Source organism: Erythrolamprus reginae, chromosome Z (assembly GCF_031021105.1).
Source record: "Erythrolamprus reginae isolate rEryReg1 chromosome Z, rEryReg1.hap1, whole genome shotgun sequence".
NCBI lineage: Eukaryota > Metazoa > Chordata > Lepidosauria > Squamata > Dipsadidae > Erythrolamprus > Erythrolamprus reginae.
This window is the reverse complement of record NC_091963.1, coordinates 22164646-22184987: the sequence shown is the minus strand read 5'-3', so window position 1 is coordinate 22184987 and position 20342 is coordinate 22164646. Positions and strand designations below refer to the sequence as shown.

Sequence of the window (20342 nt, the reverse complement as noted above, 5' to 3'; positions counted from 1 at the left end):
AGATGGTTCCGAAGGTATTTTGGTCTGATGCCATGTAGGGCTTTACAGGTCATTACCAACACTTTGAATTGTGACCAGAAATTAATCAGCAGCCAATGCAGGCCATGGAGTGTTGACGAGACGTGGGCGAATCTAGGAAGCCCCACAATTGCTCTCCCGGCCGCATTCTGCACGATCTGAAGTTTCTGAACACTCTTCAGAGGTAGCCCCATGTAGAGGGCGTTGCAGTAGTCAAACCTCAAGGTGATGAGGGCATTAGTGACTGTGGGTAATGATTCTCTGTCCAAATAGGGTCGCAACTGGTACACCAGGCGGACCTGTGTAAAAACCCTCCTCACCACAGCCGAAAGATGGTGCTCTAATGTTAGCTGTGGATCGAGGAGGATGCGCAAGTTGTGAACCCTCTCTGAGGGGGTCAGCAATTCCTCCCCCCCGGGTAATGGATGGACAGATGGAATTGTCCTTGGGACGCAAAACCCACAACCATTCCATATTGTCAGGGTTGAGCTTGAACCTGTTGACACCCATCCAGATCCCAACAGCCTCCAGGCACTGGCACATCACTTCCACTGCTTCGTTGACTGGACATGGGGTGGAGATGTACAGCTGGGTATCATCAGCATACTGATGATACCTCACCCCATGCTCTTGGATTATCTCACCCAGCGGTTTCATGTTGATGTTAAATAGTAAGGGGAAGAGGACCGACACCTGAGGCACCCCACAAGGGAGAGGCCTAGAGGTCAACCTCTGACCCCACACTAACACCGAGTGTGACTGACCGGAGAGGTAAACAGTGCTTCCCACTCCCAACCCCTCCAGCCAGCGCAGAAGGATACCATGGGCGATGATATTGAAAGCCGCTGAGAAGATAAGAAGCACAAGGACAGAGGATAAACCCCTGTCCCAGGCCCGCCAGAGATCATCCATCAGCGCGACCAAAGCAGTTTCCATGTTGTAGCCGGACCTGAATGCTGACTGTTGAGGGCCTAGATAATCGGCTTCTTCCAAGGACCGTTGGAGCTGGAGCAACACCATCTTCTCGACAACCTTCCCCATAAAGGGAAGGTTGGAGACTGGGAGATAGTTGTTAAGTATGGCTGAGTCCAGGGAAGGCTTCTTGAAGAGGGAGCACAAAAGCCAGAAAGGACCCCCTCCTCAAAGAAGCATTGACAATCCCCTGGATCCAGCTCCATGTCACCTCTCTGCTGGCCAAAAGCAGCCAAGAGGGATACGGATCCAATAAACAGGTGGCAGAACTCACAGCTCCAATGGCCTTGTCCACAGTTCCAATGGCCTTGTCCACTTCATCAAAGATCTCTGTATTAAATTTCCTCCTATCATTACCCAACAATCATAATGAACAAATTTGAGTCTCCAAAGAAGACGGAAGCAGACTGTAAGGATGAGTGCTGAAAAACAAAATCTGGTCCTATTCTTTAACAATTGCAGCAGGATGTACTGCTGACAAATATAGAAATTACAAACTGCTTTTGCAATTACTCCATCCTAAATATGTTGAGTGTTCTCACTGCTGATCTTGCAGAACGGACATTAGTAGTTTTTGGGATGACGACAGCTGGCAGAATTAAAATGTCTTTGGGAGCAGTCATATTCTAGATAAGCTAATGACAGAACATGAGCCTTGTCTGAAAGGCCATGAATTGAATCTAGAGAAGATGAAATCAGAGTTGAGTTCGATTGGAAGGGGTGCATCGTTTAATAAACTTATCTTTCTACAGTAAATGTGATTCTTGTCTTTCCTTGGTCCACATATATGCGGATAAAGGCATCTATAACACTTATCCAGATGCCCTTTCATTACAAGAGGTTGAAGTTAAAGTAATACTTCGGCCAAATAACTTAAAAATGAGTAAATTCTTAACAATATTCCTTATAGGTGTATACCATATTACATTCATCTCATAAACTGTTTTGTAAAAAACCTATTAAAACAATCTTTAAAGATTTCTCTGCTGTTGATTACAATATTTGGGGGGTATTTTTCATAGTAGATGCAGCATCAATGCTATTTTATTTATTTATTTATTTATGTTTGTTTGTTTGTTTGTTTATGTATGTATTTATTTTATTGATTTGATTTGATTTGATTTGATTTGTATGCCGTCCCTCTCCGTAGATTCGGGGCGGCTCACAGCATACATTGAAACAATTCATAACAAATCTAATAAATTTTAAAAACTTTTTAAAAAACCCATTATTAAAACAGACACACACACAAACATACCATACATCAATTGTATAGGCCTGGGGAGGGTGTGTGTGCCTCAATTCCCCCATGCCTGACGGCAGAGGTGGGTTTTAAGGAGTTTACGAAAGGCAAGGAGGGTGAGGGCAGTTCTAATTTCCGGAGGGAGCTGGTTCCAGAGAGTCGGGGCCGCCACGGAGAAGGCTCTTCCCCTCGGACCCGCCAGACAACATTGTTTAGTCGACGGGACCCGGAGAAGGCCAACTCAGTGGGACCTAATCGGTTGCTGGGATTCGTGCAGCAGAAAGCGGTCCCAGAGATATTCTGGTCCGATTTAAGATTACTTCCATGTTAATTCATATATTTCAGTTTTCATTTGTACATATGTACACAAATGCAACCATTGGATCCATTTCTAAATAAATAGCCAATACCTTGCGCTTTTAAGCCATTGCATTATTGGTAAAAGGAGGAAAGAAAATAGCTCTTCTGAGGAGAATTTATTCTCCTTGGGGCATTAATGCATTTCCAATCCTGTTTCATCCTCTTAAACAATTGTGTTGTTTCACAATATGATTGCATAGTTGCATCTTTCTCAATGACTGCCAGTTCATATTGTTAATCTGAAAATTTTTTGTGACTTGACAGAAAATTGTCTGTGACTGTTTAGATAGCTGAGCACCCTCTGCCTGCCAAAAGGTAGGATGTCACTTTCTTGTGAGGTAAACATTGCATGACCTATAAGCCAGCCAGTCAGCTCATACATTGCCTTATTAGGTAAGCAGCTGGGGATTATGTCTGAGGACAGAATTGACTATATGGCAAGCTGAACATCCTTCTGAGAGACAGGAAGAGAGAGAGAGATAGACAGATTGACCAACCAAAACATAAGGGATGTAGCTCAGTCAAAAGATAATCACAGTGTTGAGATTTGTTATCATTTGCATTTTAATTGAATATGGAATTTACATTGTGTGCATTATAAATTGTAGTGCAAAGATTCATCTGAATAACTCATGAAAAAGTCTATATTATTTTCCATTACTGTACTAGTTTTGCTAACAATATTGATGGATATATTTTATTATCTTTGCTAATTTATAAATATTTACTGATTTAGAGTAAAAAAAATTAGCTCGTCATAAATGTAATAATTTGAACTTGAAAATAATGGATGCGTGGGAAAAGGCATGGAAAACAGGCTTTTAGTCTGTGATTATTTAATAAAATCTGATAATTTAAAAAAAAGCACACAACAAAGTAAGTTCAAAACCAACACAAACCAATGCAAGAATTGCAGGATTGCATAAGTTCAATGGCCCAAGGCTAGGCAGAAATAGCATAAAACTATTGATGAGAAGGCAATATGATGTGATTTGTCTACGTTTTATGGCATGCCCAGGATTTAAATTACTGTAAACATGAATTGTTCTATTCATGCTGTTTGCAAGAGACTGACCAATGATTCATACTGATACACTGGCACTGATATGCAATAGAATTCTTAATATAGAGTTTCTGCTCCCAACAAGGCAGTATAAGCAGAAATTGCTCTTAAATAATATAAATAATTACAATTTGACTTTTATGTTACTTTCCTTATATGCAAGTATCACCTAAGGACATTGCAGGCTCCTTAACATGTTGCCCTCTGCCAGCTCTTGATAGCTTACTCTTGTTTGAGATGGCTTAACAATATCTCTCCAGGATTCTCAGTAGGAATTTTGTCTAAATCCTCTAGCTAATGCCAGAATAAAGCTTTTTGCCAAAAGCACATTCCCATAATTAAATTATGCCCCCTTGTTTTATCTTTTCTTTATCCAAAAAAACCTTCTATTCCTAAATAATTCCTGGGATCAGGAAATTCCTATTACAGCAAAAGAAAGTTCTTAAGATGTCAACCAGTACAAAGTTTGCTATATTTCTACATTACTATAAGGCGATGAATTGTTTTTAGATGGAAAACTAGGATAAAAATGCATCAACTTTGATTCTTCACTCAATATACGCTGAGAGCATATGCACCAAGATAAATTCCTTGTGTGTCCAATCACTCTTGGCCAATAAAATTCTATTGTATTCTATTCTATATGGAAAGAAACAATTAGTTTTCTTTTTCTTTTAATCAATTTGTTGCTTCAGCTTCAGTTAAAAAAACATTTATATCCTTAGTGGTTTGTCAAATGGATAATTCGTCAGACTTAATTAATGTATTAATACATTAATATCATAATTGCTTTTTGATATTGAAACCAGATTCATGGTATGATATATGCTGAATTCTCAACATTATACTTTGTATAGGTCTAAATCCTCTGCTGAGTCAGACATAGTTCCCTCTAAGCTGAGCAGTGAGCAATCGCTCACTTAAAAATCATCATCAACTCAGAGTTTTCCAAACCTGCCCAGAAGCCGAGAGGGAAAGAGTGAGAGGGAAGGAGAGAGAGAGGAAGAGAGGAAGAGAGAGAAACAGATAGAAAGAAGAGAGGAAGGAAAAGAGAAAGAAAAAGAATGGGAGTAAGGAAGAGAGAAAGAAAATCAAAATCTAGTTTGAAACTAGCTCAACTATTTAAGTGGCATTTTGATATTGATAGAGTTGCCCTATTATGAGCTCACTGTTATAGACACACAGTACAGTATTTTATTTTGAAATTCTCTGAGGCAAAACAGGGTGGGTTTTTTATTTATTTATTTATTTGTTTGTTTATTTATTTATTATTTCTGTGCCGCCCAGTCCTGAAGGGACTGCCGCTCAGACACTATACTTTTCCGCCCACCCCCCCAAAAAATTAGAGGGAACACTGGAGTCAGATGTCATTCATGTGTTTATGTGTATACATATACACACTAATGTAAAAACAAAGAAACATAGAAGACTGACGGCAGAAAAAGACCTCATGATCCATCTAGTCTGCCCTTATACTATTTTTTGTATTTTATCTTAGGATGGATCTATGTTTATCCCAGGCATGTTTAAATTCAGTTACTGTGGATTTACCAACCAATGTATTTTGTTCTTAAAAACAAATGCAATACTGGAAATAATTTCATAACTAGTAATATCTCCTTCCGTGTCTAACTCAAACTTTACACTGCCAGAATGAAGCCACCTTCTTGGCATTGTCATTGGACAAAAATAAATCATAAAACATAATCATAGCTGGTAAGATGAAATTTCAGTATAGATTGCAAAGCTTTTAAAATTCATGTTTAAAATGCTCGTTTCGCAGAGAAAAACCACTGGGATATTTAACATTGAAATGTTAGTGAAAGAAATGAATATGCAAGTCATTTGTCCTGTTTAGTTTTTATTATTGTCATTTTTATAGGTTTTGGGTTTTTTTCCCCCTTGGTGGTTATTTGGGGGCAGGGAGTGGGAGAATACCTTTATTTGAAGTAGTAGCTGAAATTTGTTCAATGCAGCCAAATATGGTTTACAGCAGGGGTCTAAACCAAAACTCTCGAGCGAGCAAGTTTGGAACTTCCTGGTTTAAAGTAACACCAAATTCTAGCTGTTAATGGATGTGCCTAAACTTTCAACATTCTCTAAAGCAGTCTTGAATTATTGCCTAGCAATAGACATGAGTGAAGGAAAATAAAATGTATTAAACGTTTTTCCCACTGGAGAAATGATCTCATGTCAGGAAACTTTATACCAGAATGAAACTTACATAAATAATATCCAGTAGGAAAACATCATCTTTTGTGGAGTGAAACAAGATTTAAAAAATCCTTTATACATTACACACCCAAATATGTGTTACATTGTAAGTGAATTCCTCCTTTTTCCACATTTGATTGAATGCTTTAGTTGTGGTGTGACCCACCACAGTTACCGCTTGCGATTGGGGTTGAAAAATATCCAACATTTGTTGATTGCCAGGCCATGCAAAATGAGTAAGACTTGTTTGTCAGAATGGATGTGAATCTAATTCGGGCAGAGGAAAAGTATGAAAAGCTGTTGTATCTTGCAAATATTATTGTGAGTTTCTAGAAAGTATGTAACTAGACATGTTAGTTATTATTATATCTTACTGTAATGAAAGACTGCAATCTCAAAGTAAGAACGATCCTTTTATTTAACAAGAGGTAACGGTTACAGAACAGAACGAATACAAACATGGCCGTGCCTGGCAGCTATATATATATCCCGGGCTGCCAGGCTGAGCCAACCAATCAGGATACAGTATTTTCCCGCCCAAGGAATGTGGGACGGGTACAAGGCCTAACTGTCTTCTGGACACAACAGTTATTATGGTGGGCTAGATGGATCTTTTGCCCATCTTCATGTATATAATGGGCAATTGCAGCAACATAATATTGTGGATACCTCAGAACAACTCATAACTGACCTGTAGACCATGTATTACCATCTATAGTAAACTTATCTATTGGAGTCAGTTGGCCAATTCAGCAACCCAGTACAAGGCTTCTACAACTTTTTATGATATTGGGTTTTTAACAAATTTGTTAAATTTAATTGGATTCAGGACACTTTGTATTGTTTTTATATGTTGTAAGCTCCCCGAGTCCTCGGAGAGGGGTGGCATATAAATCCAATAAGTTAGTAAGTAAGTAAGTAAATAAGTAAGTGGAAAAATATTGCTTTGACTTTTCCGTAGGATTAATGGCCAAGAAATAGAAGGAGAAAGGTCTGCCATCACACCTCAACTCCCAGTTTAAGGTGAAATCTTCTAGGGTGACAAAGGAATATAACCAACATAGTCCTTTAGGTAGATTGACTAATATCATTAAAGTTTGAGCTTATATTTTCTCAAATCAAGTTTTAGTCAATTTCCTTTTTATTTATTTATTTTATTTATTTATTAATTGGATTTGTATGCCGCCCCTCTCTGCAGGGGAGGATTGGAGTCTTAAAATGAAGCCATAGCAGAAAATGCTAAGTGGAGATTCATTTTGATTGAGACATTTTTGAAAATCTCAGTAGTAGTAGTAGTAGTAGTAGTAGTAGTAGTAGTAGTAGTAGTAATAATAATAATAATAATAATTATTATTATTATTATTATTATTATTATTATTATTAGATTTGTATGCCGTCCCCCTCCGAAGACTCGGGCGGCTCACAACAATTAAGTACACTAAGAAGGAAGTTCACTTTCTTCCTACCCTACAAATCATTTTGTGTTGTTGAGTCAGATAGTATACAAGTTTAATGTATTATGTTAATTGGTCACACAGTCCTTCCACAATTGGATTTGGCATTTTTACCATCTATTGCAGGGGTCCTTAAACTTGGCAACTTTAAGACTTGTGGACTTCAACTCCCAGAATTCTCTAGCCAGCTATACCGGCTGGAGAATTCTGGGAGTTGAAGTCCACAAGTCTTAAAATTGCCAAGTTTGAAGACCTCTGATCTACTGAGTCCTTCTTAAGCATCAGGCTATTACAGTATTACAGCGCTACTTGATTTTCTCCTTTTGTAGCTTTCAAATGGCCTTGATTTCTATTAATCAAACATCCTTTGTATTTACACCTGATAGGAGTAACAATTAGTTAAATTTCAACTTCTGCAAAGGCTGTTGGCTGATACTAGTAGAACCCATTGTTACTGTTAGTCTCTCCCCGCTCTTCTTTTCGGTAGTGGCATTATGCCCTAATTTCTGCATCTTACACTGATGGTTGGATGCTTAATCCCCTAAGAAAAGATCAGGTGCTCTAGTTTAAAAGAAAAAAAAGTCTGCTGTGATATTCTGTGATGTATTAGAACTGGCATGCCCTGCCTTTGCCATACTTATATATGTCACTGTATAAATAAGCTTTGCTCTTTGGTAAGTGCGTGAATCCATTCTATGTGAGTAGAATAACTTTGCTAGCTGCTTTAAGATTTTCATTCCTGGGTGGAATTGGATCATGATTTATATGTTTGCATCAGAGAAATAGGTTTGACATCTGTATGAATAAAACTTTTTATAAGTTTTATAAGCAGCCCTGAGTCCTACAGGATTGGGCGGCATAAAAATTGAATAAATTAAATTAAAGAGTAATTGCAGTAATAGTAATTGCATTACAGTAAGATGTTTGAAATATTTCCTCATACTTCAACCTATTTTGTCTTCTAAAAAGATACATATCAAATTGAAAAGCCATTTAAGTTAATTTATCTGAAGGGAAGGGAGATATCACCATTTATGCATCCAGGTTTGTCACTTGGAAGGCCCCTATGGAAAACTGGCACCAATGACTCAATATTGGATTCACTTAAAGCAAGAGGCTTTAAGTCAATGTGTCTGAACCAAGTATTTCTAGAATATAGTAGGAATCCTTAGCATGAGTTCATTAAGCAAACATAGCTGCTGACCTGAAGAACAATTCTCAACATAGTGGTAGCTAACTATTTTAGAAGATGTGAAATAATTTATCTCTATGTACATAATAGATGTAATATGAACTCTTAAGCTGAATGAAGAACCCATCAATCTCAATCATTTAGGGTCCATAGTAATCTTGTTTATATAATTAAAAAACTTGCTTACAGCAAAATGGCACTAATGAATATAAGTCTGTCTGTGTATCTCCTCTGTATCGTCCGTCCATCCATCCATCCATCCATCCATCCATCCATCTATCTATCATCTATATCATCTACTGAAAATCCTTTAGTACCGTGTTTCCCCGAAAGTAAGACAGTGTCTTACTTTCTTTTTACCCCCAAAAGCCCCACTACGTCTTACTTTCGGGGTATGTCTTACATTGGAAAAAAATTGAAAGGGTCGCGTTCCCGAAGGCATCTCCCCAGAGTCCAGAAGGGCAGCCACGGGACAGGAGCCTCGTGAGCCCTTTTCCAAGTTCAACCTCAGGGCTCCAAGCGGCGTGCACGCGTGGAGCCACAGACACGTGTCGGGGAAGCGTGTGTCTGGAGGGGAGGAGCCGCTCTGCGCAGTTGGGCAGCCCCACCTGCCTGCCGGAAAGGAGGCGAGCGAAGGAGGGCGCAGCTCCAGCCACTCGCCTCGGAGCTGGTCGGCCTCGCTGGCCGCTTGCAGCCGAGCCTTGGCAGGACTCGGTTGCTGGGACGAGCGCCTTCGCTGCAAGCCGCCGCCCGCTCGGCTCGCTTCGGACCAGCGCCATCCTTCGCTTTGCCAAGCCGGGGAAGAGGCGGTGGCGCCACGGCGAGGCGAAGGCAAGTGCGCGCGGGGAGCTTGGAAGCAACATCATCGGGCTCCCCCCCCCCCGGCAATACCCGTGTTTCCCCGAAAGTAAGACATATGTCTTACTTTCGGGGTACGGCTTATATTAGCCGACCCCCCTGAAACCCCCGATACGTCTTACAATCGGGGGTGTCTTACTATCGGGGAAACAGGGTAGTACTATGAATTTTGCACCAGGTACAACCCAGAATTTCTATATGTGTTACTTTTTTTTTTTTTGCAAGAACCCTATACAGTATGTCTTTATATTTGGTTCTTCATCTTTACACAGCAGACGTGAGTTTGAGTTAAGCACCCAAACTAGAAAGCTTAAAATCATCTACTTCCTTTCTTCCACTAGGAGTTTTCCTTTCCCTAATATTGTTACAAAACATATTTTTAATTGTCCCCCATTTGAAAATAGGAAACATTTCTCAGCCATTGCAAAATGTTTCTATGAAATAGTGGCTACATATGAAATATATTGTATATGGGATGTAGTTCCTTAAATAAGACACTGGGTGTTCTTTATTTTTTGTCTTGATCTATAGCCGGTCCACGGGCCAGATGTGTCACGTGCAGGCCATGTCCAACCCAGCTCCACGAAGGGGGAAAATGGCAACATGATGTCACAAGTTTGACATCATGATTTATAGCAGTGATGGCAAACCTTTTTTTTTCTCAGGTGCCGAAAGAACATGTGTGGATACTCTTGCGCATGTGCGAGTGCTCACACCATATTTCAGTGCCTAGGGAAGGCGAAAACAGCTTCCCCCACTCCGTGGAGGCCCTCTGTAGGTTGGAAATAGCTTGCTTCCCGAGACTCCAAAGGCTTCCCTGGAGTTGGGGGAGAGTAAAAACGCCCTCCTCCATTCTCCAAGAGGCCCTCTGGAAGCCAAAAACGCCCTCCCAGAGCTTCTGTGCAAGCCAAAAATCAGTTGGCCGGCACACACATGCACATTGAAGCCGAGCTAGGACAACAGCTCGCGTACCAGCCTTGCCATAGATAGAATAGATAAAATAATTCAAAGTGATGCATTTTCTAGCAGCACCAGTTTAAAAAGAAAATAATAGTCGTATTCCGTATCTAGCCTAGTTATTACAATTATTATATATGGTTTTAATTATAATTCAGTAGGACTTTTGGAGGAAAAACTACATATAAGATTTTGATGTATACCAGATTTTCAGGCCAGGATCTGTCTTTATGCTACAGCTTCTCTCTATAATCAACCAATTAAAGCTTGCTGTGTGTTGTGATTCAACCTGAGGCTCCTCAGGGACCGGCTGGATCTCTGCCGGATCCATGCCCAGAGGAGGAGGACAGTGAACAGGAGGGGGAGGACCAGGCAGACAGGGGAGAGGAACATCAGGAAGAGGAGGAGGGAGAGCAGCCTGAGACCCCCGGGGGGAGGGGGGCTCTCCCCAGCTAGTAGCCTGGAGTCATTGGATGAAGACGCACAGGCTATAATAGACATGAGGCAGCGACGTGCAGCTCAAAGACGGGGCCAATTAGAAAGGTATTTCCATCCCTGAATTGGCAACAGCTGGGTTTGGGTGTGGTTCTCAGCAGGGTTGAAAAGGCAGGCCCGCCCTTACAGTCTTGTGGAGAGTTATCAACTAGGAGTCCTGTGACCTTGCTTTGATTCTTGGCGTCTCTGATCTTGGCTTGTGGCCTAGAAGTCTGGAAGACTTGGGGGAGGCGTGGGTTTTATTATCTCCAGCGTTGTTTTTGCCAGCAATAATCCTGTTTTATTGCCTGGCCTTCGTGAAACCTCTGTGAAGCTTCATAGTGTCCCTGTCTGTAAGAACAGTTTTTGTTACCTGTGTTTGCTTTGAATTATATAAACTGCCTTTGCTTTTTACCAGTGTGTCTGGATACTCTTTTTGGTTGGTGTTGGCGTCTGGGGGGAACCAGACAGAACACTGTGGAACAGTTTAAATAAAAGGAAAAGCCTATTGCCACTTTTTGAACTATTTAAGTAGTTGAACTTGTTCCCCAGTTTATTTGGGAATGTGAACCACTTTTTCACTCCAAATAGAAAATGGAAAATTCTGACCTGGGAGTTGTGCTCTTGATAGATCTCAAAGGACCAGGATGAGTCTGGCCTAAACACTTGGAACCCTGTGCTTAATTTCTTGTGGTTTTGAGGGTCTGTCTCCTGAAAAAATAATTCAAGATGATAGGAATGAGATACACATGTCTTTTCCTTTTCAATTGCTGCAGGGAGAGCCATATTTCATGAAATAAGGTACAGTGGTCCCCCGATTATCGCGAGGGTTCCGTTCCAGGACCCCTCGCAATGATCGGTTTTTCGCGAAGTAGCGGTGTGGAAGTAAAAACACCATCTGCGCATGCGCAGATGGTGTTTTTACTTCCGCCGCAGCAGCGAGGAGCCGAAGATTGGGGTTTCCCCGCCACCCACGCAAACTCCTCGCTGCTGCCCCGCCCGCCGCTTGTCCGCCCGCCGCTTGTCCGCCGCCTGCCTGCCCGCGCGCGCGCCCTTCGCCCGCCCACGCCGTTCGCTCGCGCCGCTTCCCAGCTGAGTCCTGAAGCGAACTTCCGCGTTTGGCTTCAGGATTCAGCTGGGAAGCGGCGCTGGGGTTTCCCCGCCACCCACGCAAACTCCTCGCTGCTGCCGCGCCCGCCGCTTGTCCGCCCGCCGCTTGTCCACCACCTGCCTGCCCGCGCGCCCGCCCTTCGCCCGCCCACGCCGTTCGCTCACGCCGTTCGCTCGCGCCGCTTCCCAGCTGAGTCCTGAAGCGAACTTCCGCGTTTGGCTTCAGGACTCAGCCGGGAAGCGGCGCTGGGGTTTCCCCGCCGCCCACGCAAACTCCTCGCTGATGCCCGCCGCTCGCCCTCCCGCCAGCAAGAGGGGGAAGACCCAGGGAAGCCGCCCAGCAGCTGATCTGCCCGGCGCCATCTACGCATGCGTGGCCATAGAAAAAAGGGCGCGCATGCGCAGATGGTGTTTTTACTTCCGGGTTGAAAAATCGTGATATAGCGTTTCGCAATGATCGAGATCGCGAAACTCGGGGGACCACTGTATCTGTATTTGAGTCAAATCTTAAATGTAAAATACATAAAACATTCACTTGTCTTGAATTTCTTTTTTTAACGAAATTGTAAGACTTAGCTGCTTAAAAACAGTTTATAAAATTAAGGTTGAAATCAAGTCAGAATCAGATTAATTTTGTCCTCCATTTTTTGTAGCTGCATTCTTAATGCCATGTATTTGGAATTTAAAATATTGTGCAGATGGATGGCTCTTAGAAGTCCTTCATTTTGTTTAGCTCTTATCCTATACTTTCAGTCATGGGTTGCTTTATTTGGATGTCCATACATTTAAACTTTTTAAATATTTTGCTACTAGCGTGTTCTCTATAGAGCCATATCTTTGGCATAATGAATAGGAATACCAGCATAAACGTTTCCAAAGAGTGAAATAAATTGGTTGTTAGAATATTCTGTTTAAGTTATCACTGTGGGACAATTGATGAAGTTCCAAAATCTTGCCACAAAAACTGCCACGACTAGTCTTTGCAAGTTTCCAGGACTCAACATTGGCCGGAAGACAGACAGATAGATAGACAGACAGAGAGAGAGAGAGAGAGAGAGAGAGAAAGAGAAATACACACATAAATGCACACGTATTTGTGCATTTATATTTACAATTAAGTTGCATACAAATTTATAGCAAATATTTTTTCATTCTTTGGAAAATAATTATATCCATTTTAAAAATTCTGGAATTTAAATGCCCAGCTAACTAACACTTCGGAAAATCTGTAATATTACCATTCCAATCACGATTATCCAGTTTGTTTTATCATTCAGGTGCTTAATTTTTTTGCTTGAAATAGGATTACTGTTTTGAGCTGCTCCAGTTTTCCAGCCTATTATTATGCATTTACTGTACTTCCAGAAATGTAATAGCCTTGCAGTTGCAGTCCTGAGCTATGCACAATCTCTACACAACATTGCTAAGATAGGCCTGCTTGGGGCTAGGTTGTCTAAGAATTAGCTGTTTTCCCGGTTTCCTCCTTTTGCTGAGTGTCTGCATTCTGCATCCATGTTCCGAAATCCTTGGATATCTAGCTGTTTGCAAAATGTCAGATATTTGGAACAGCAAGGTAAGAATTATATCCACATCAAAAATAATGCAATTCATTCTCATTTATATGCTTTCTAAATGTAAACAAATTGCTGTATCAAGGTTTCTCTTTTCTCCCCCTACCCTATCCTAGTAGCAGCAGAACACGTTTGCTTCCTCAGTTATCAGCATTCATTTTAGCACTTCATCTTACTGCTCTTTCAAAGGATTTTCTTTTTTTAAATCAGATTGTACTAATCGTGTAATTAGCTTGGCTAGCAGTTAAATTAAGTCCTTGCTGATGCCGAGGTACCTTTAAAGCATTTTTAAATGATACTGTTCATGTCTTCATGACATGCTTACAATAACGGAAGGCTGACTTTAAAAATATATTTTTAAAAAAGGATTGTAAGAGCCAAGAGCTCAAACTTGGAAGCAAGAAACCATATAAAAACCCTTTTAAAAACTTTGCAAATGAGTGAAGGCTGCTTTCTAGTGAGTTTTATTAATACAGTTTTAATTCTGAGTCTTATCTGAGCAATAAATTATACTTTTGAAATGGAAAAAGTACTAGACATGCTTTCTGGATTAGCAGTTAAAACTGTGGAAAGAAGAACATTAAACTTCATTCACCACATTTAAGTGAAAGTGTGTGTGGGGGGGAGAGTGACATTTTTAAAGATATACAGTACTATCAAAAGTGCTATGCTGCTACATTATCACTAAAACTTCACTATGAAACATTTTGACATTATATGGTAGTAAATGAAAACATTGTGGAATTTTGTCTAGAAAGTATGCTCCAAATTTTGGGGTAAAGCATTCTAGTGTGGCTTGGTATTTCATGGCTAATAATAGTAGTGCCAGAATAATAGTACTGTAGATGTTTTCTTCTTCATAACTCTTCTTCATCCTTTTCTATGTTGTCCTTCAGGGATACAAAAGAACCCACTATGTGTTCTGTGTTCAGACTTTCATGGTGGACAGAGTTACATTCCATAACTTATATTGAGTTATATACCATTTAAAATTTTATACATGCCTGGTTCTAATTTAACCAGACACAAAATTATTAACAGCTGCCCTTTTTAGTAGTACCAAGTAGATATTTAACATGGCCTTTGAGGAGATCCTGAGACCTTTCCTTTCAGCTAAAATGGATTGTTAGTCACCATCCTTGATCTCGCATCTAACTTTTAACACCTGTTACTGTATATGACTTCCCTCTAAGGTAAGAGATGACAGCCAAACATATATTATATACCTTCTGGCTACCATTAGAAGGTAAGCAAATAGGGAGGGAAATTCCATTTTATCACCAGTATAATTAAAAGCAACTTAAAATTTTCTCACGCATGCAATATTATGGAACTTTAGTAGAAATGTTGGGTATATGATTAAACTGTTAGTGCAAATTCAAAAAGATCCTGAATTTCAAACAAGATTAATTTAAGTAATACATGTTTACTTGTTATAGGGTGATGGGAAACAATATAAAACTGTATACAATACACAATAAATAAAATGAAGATCTCCAGAAGATGGTTTCTTGTTATCCAAATGATTAATTTCTCTTTTTGTGAACATTTTATTGATTACTTATTATTTATCTTTCTTTTAGTTGAGAATCATGGAAATTGATAAGAGAAAGATAGAAAATGAGTGATTTAGCTATGCTGGTTTGTAAAAACAATTCAACAATGCCATCCATCCTAGTGCACATCACATGGATGCCAGGTTATTGCTGATAAAGGCTATTTAATTTTTCTTCCATACTTTTTCATATAATTTCTGACAGTTTTATTTATATCTTGTCTTAAAATATCTCTTCATAAGAGACTTTATGAGGGCTCCGGCAAATTTATGGGATCATTTTGAAATTAGTATAGACACTGAAGTCTACAAAAAGGGCTTTTATCAGATGTGCAGTCTGGTTTCTAGTGATTTTTGCTTCTTAAAGCTATCCTTACCAAATCGTTTGTATTAAGAAATACCAGCAAATTGCTAGTTATTAGTATCTGTTTATTTATCGAATAGATGATCATAGGGAATTATGAATGATTATAATTATTTTCATGATAGTACAATACAGAAAACGTCCTTTCTATAAAGAAGTATGATTTAATACACACAGACACACACACACACCTCAATTAACTAATACTGTACTATATGATGAGTTTGCATAGACCAAGCATAATTGAAGTAAGATTTAGAAGCATTTTTACAGTTCTAGGTCATATTTCGTAAGTTTCTACTTCCTTTTATCCCCACACTCAGCCCCATCTTGTCTGCTTTGAAATATAAACACTTAAGTCATTACAAGTTGATTGTTATTTAAGGCTTAAAATGCCATTAACTATTTTAAGACTTTTCCTTACTGTCAGACTGTGTATTGGTGGATAACTTTTTCCACCACTTTGTTTCAGATTTTGACAAAGAGAATTTGTTTACCTATAAAACTCCAAGATTACTCCAGAGCAGGAGGAGGACTTTAAGGTAAAACAATCTTTGCACTTCTTGTGTGTAATAAGTCAGTTTGCAGTGAGACCGAAAAAGAACAGGTTAATTTCCTATATTTCATGACAGTGATTTGGGAAGAAATTGATCTATAATGTTTGTTTATTGGATGACTCACTCTTTAAGAAATGTGTGTTATCAATTGACAAACATGTACAAAATCTATGAAGGAAAAACACCATACATCCCAAAATGAGCATTTGATTTTTGTGATATTTTATGCAATTTTTGAATAGAAATATGGCATGTCCTTTGTCATATTTAATGTCATAATGTTGGAGCCTCTGCTAATGCTGTTTAAGCTTTTGTCACTGTATTGTACAGACATTAGCATTTGCCTATTTTTAAGTTCTGAAGGAAGTGGGTTTTTGACTCCAAAATCTTAATACCACAATAAATATATAGTTTTGTGTAGATCTAGATATGCACATGTGGGAGCTGAAATGGTTTCTGATTTGCTCCAGGTCCAATTCAAGGTGCTAATTATCACTTTAAAAGTCCTACATGGTTTGGGACCAGGTTATTTGAAAGACCATCTTCTACCTAACCTACCAGACCAAGGAGATAGGAATCTATGGGTCCGCTCTTCTACATCTAGCAGGACCTACAAGAAGGACCTTCACCAGGGACCCTTCCACCTTGTATAACAACATTCCCACAGAGATAAGATTGGCCTCCACTCTTTCGCAAGGCCCCAAAGACTTGGTTTTGCCAACTGGCTAAGGACTTACAGAAACCTGGGACAGTCATTTGATTAGAATCAACAGGGAGTTGGGGAATTTTTCCTTTTTTTTTCATGTTAGGATTTTATTTTTGTAAGCTACCCAGAGTCATAGAGAGTGAGTAGGGTGGCCATATACATTTTCATAAATAAATAAATGGCAGAAGAAATACAAATCTGATATTTTTATATATGACTCTTAAATGGTTAGGCCTTGAAGAATACAGTATAGTATGTTTGCCTTTATTTTGAGATGAAATTTGTTAAATTTTGATACTTATCCCCATAGGAGTTCAAGGTGATAGCCATCTTTTGAAGAGAGATAAAATGAGCCATAATGACACAATATGAATCTCCCCAGGGTTTATGTTATTCACAATTAGGTTAATGGAATGGATGAAAGGCTGCATGTCACAACATAGTGAGCTCTTTGTCACAATTAATATTTGCAATAGCGAAAGAGTTTGGCAGGATAACTAAGCAGTTTGATTAAAACTACCTGGGTTTAACGTGGTAAAGAAGAAAAAAAAATAAAACATTTAATTCTGTGGGCCATGCTTTATGGTTACTAGCAAATAGCATAAGTTGTATTGGAGATGAGGGGTGGAAGGGAGAAAAAATGTTTTCAATGTTTTTTGTGAATTGTGAACTTAGGAAAATATTCAGTCTATTTCTTGCACTGGATGCTGTAACAGAAAAATATATATATCATGACTTCTGCTTTTAATCATTTATTAGATTTTTTAAAAATCCATCTTTTATTATTTTTTAATAAATAACTTAAGGTGGGAAACATGCTTAATACTCAAGGGTGGGCTACTAGCCGGAATGCCTAATTGGGCTTGCCTCCACAGCTCGGGATGTCCTGTGAGTTTGAGCGGAGTTATGCTGATGCACTTGTGCAGGTAGTGAAATCGTATATGGAGACACAGATGCCCGCTTATTCCGACGATGTTTTATGCTTCCACATGGAAGCAAAAAAACCTCACCAGATGCTCTCCTGGCATGTTTCAACTGCCGGTAATTACAGGGTAATTAGTCCAGGAAGACACACACCACACGATAAAAGGAAAACCCAAAAGTTTTTATAAACAGAAAAACAGAAACAGCTCCCTTTTTAAATATGAAAGGGATTTTCTGGTACACACAAGGCACAGGTTAAATGCAATCCAATTGCTCACCCAATAACTGGGAAATTGAGTCCAATTCTAAAGTCCAGAGAGTCCACACACAATCTTGAACAGCACAAAAACCACGATCTTGACAAAACAATGAATCAGATAAACTGCCATGAGGGTAAAGCACCAGGTTGCACTTTTATCCGTAGCACTAATTAAAACAGCCCCACCCAACCACAGGTGGCCTCATTTTCTCTTGTAATAATCCTTCAGTTGTTGTCTCCTATGCATCACTCTACGCATGCGTGGATGTGTCATTAATTCTTGTTCAGAATCCAAGGATGATACAGATGATTGATCTCCTCCTGGGCTGTCTGCCAAACTCCCCTCTTCCCTGTCATTCACGCTTCCTTGGTCAGAGGAGGCTTCGTCGGCAGATTCCATCAGGAGCAAAACAGGCCTACGGCATGTGGATGTTTCCCCCACATCCACACCTACACATTCCTTGAGGCAGGAGCTGGGCCAGAGCTAACCACAACACCAGAACACGGGCGTACCTTGAACTCTATGCACAATTTTGCAGCAGCATAACTCCGCTCAAATTCACAAGACCTCCAGAGCCGTGGAGACGAGCCCTATTAGGCGTTCTGGCTAGTAGCACACACCTATTAATACTCTTTCTCCTCCTATTTTCTCTACAATAACAATCCTGTGAGGTAGGTTGGACTGAGAGAGAATGACTAGTCCAATCACCCAGACTTTCATGCCTAAGGCAGAACTAGAATTCTCAGTCTTTTGGTTTCTAGGCCAGCACTTTAACTACAGCAAAAATTGGCTCCAGAATTTGTTTTGTTTTTCCCTTCTGTTCTCAAAGACTGTTTGCACAAGTCCCTGCAGTTTTCTTGACAAGGTTTTTTAGAATGGTTTGCTGTTTACTCATTCACTGAGTTAAGAAAAATGACTGGCCTAGTCACCCAGCTGGCTTCGTGCCCAAGACGAGGTTAGAAGTCACAGACTCTCAATTTCTAGCATGTTAGCTTAAGCCCTACACTAAAGGGGACCTTACACAATTTGTAAACAATTACTTCTAATTAACTATAATTTGTACTTTCAAAAATGGAATTAAAGTGAAGTCTGTAAGTAAATTGTCTAGATTTACTGCAGGTTATTATGTTGCAAGACTAAATGCTGCTTGCAACATGACCTGCAACAGCAAAATATTAATTTTCCAAATGATTAATATCTCAATTTCATAACATTAAGAATCCAAGATAAAATTGTATACTACCAGTTTTGACGGCATTGAGAATTGTATTTGCATAACAGTGGAAAAGTGAGGAAATTCCTACAGATGAAAATATAATTTAAATAAAAAACCAGGCTGATTAAATTGATAGGCTAACATTAATATTAAAGATAAAGGATAAAGAAGATGCAGAATATTTTACATGAGATTTGTTTTATCAATGGCTAAATAATAGAGGTAGAAATTAGAAGTTGGTAGAATCAAATAATAAATAAATAAATACATACATACATGCTTACCACTATGTACAAGTAAATAATAATATTATTACTATTATTATGTGTAATTGAATTGACCCACACTGTTTATTAAGCACTTATGTTAGTTAAAGAAAAATGTATGACTATTTCTTTTAAAATAAAGAATCCGAGATAAATTCATTAAGAATGAGGTAAATTTTGCTATAAGAGATCTAAAGGCTTTAAGATATATACCAGTAAATTTAATAATTATAGAGGAAATATCTCAAAGTACTATGTATATGGAAATAATATGATGGAAAAAAGTTTAGGAGGTTATCTTCAGGGTGAAATTCAAGATGCTGATTATTACCTGCCATGAGACACCAGATCTGTTTATTTCCTCTACTCTCTCCATTCAATCTGGCAGAAGCATCCTCCATGTTCCAGAAACTAAAGAATGACAACTGTTGTCACCAGGAAGTGTCCCTTTTCTGTCATAACACCTGCCCTTTAGAGCACCTTATTACCCCATAATTAGCTTAACTCAACTTTAGTAGCATTAAGGAAAGTGCTCAAAACCTAACTATTCTGCCAGACATAGGATTCAGGAGATTAGAAGGGCCTGTGAGGTTTTGTTGACAGCTGTTGAGAAGTTATCCTCAGTTGCCATTTTTGGACTTCCTATTACATGGATAATTTTTTTAGCTATATCTATTACTTTTTAACTTATTCCGTTAAAATTATTTTTGCCACCTAAATATGGATGCATTAATGAAGGATATGGTATTAACTATTTAGACTTTATCACTGTTTGTAGCATAGTTCCCTCTAAGCTGAGCAGTGAGCAATCGCTCACTTAAAAATAATCATCAACTCAGAGTTTTCCAAACCTGCCCAGAAGCCGAGAGGGAAAGAGTGAGAGGGAAGGAGAGAGAGAGGAAGAGAGAGAAACAGATAGAAAAAAGAGAGGAAGGAAAAGAGAAAGAAAAAGAATGGGAGTAAGGAAGAGAGAAAGAAAATCAAAATCTAGTTTGAAACTAGCTCAAC

General features: G+C 39.2%; 1 protein-coding gene across 12 annotated transcripts in view; it reads left to right on the top strand.

Moving 5' to 3' along the window:
• The window catches only part of SVIL (supervillin), a 227585-nt gene that overhangs the window by 103229 nt on the left and 104014 nt on the right, over positions 1–20342 (top strand). For 6 of the 12 annotated variants that reach the window (XM_070728953.1, XM_070728952.1, XM_070728949.1 and 3 more), the window contains one exon: positions 15878–15947. The exons of 5 other annotated variants lie outside the window; for them this stretch is intronic. Coding sequence is in view for 5 of the 7 variants with exons in the window: in XM_070728949.1 (XP_070585050.1) it covers positions 15878–15947 (70 nt within the window). In the remaining 2 variants the exon portion in view is untranslated. Of the gene's footprint in view, positions 1–13427; positions 13489–15877; positions 15948–20342 lie in introns of those variants that run through there. One more of the 12 variants, XM_070728944.1, reaches the window with a different exon arrangement.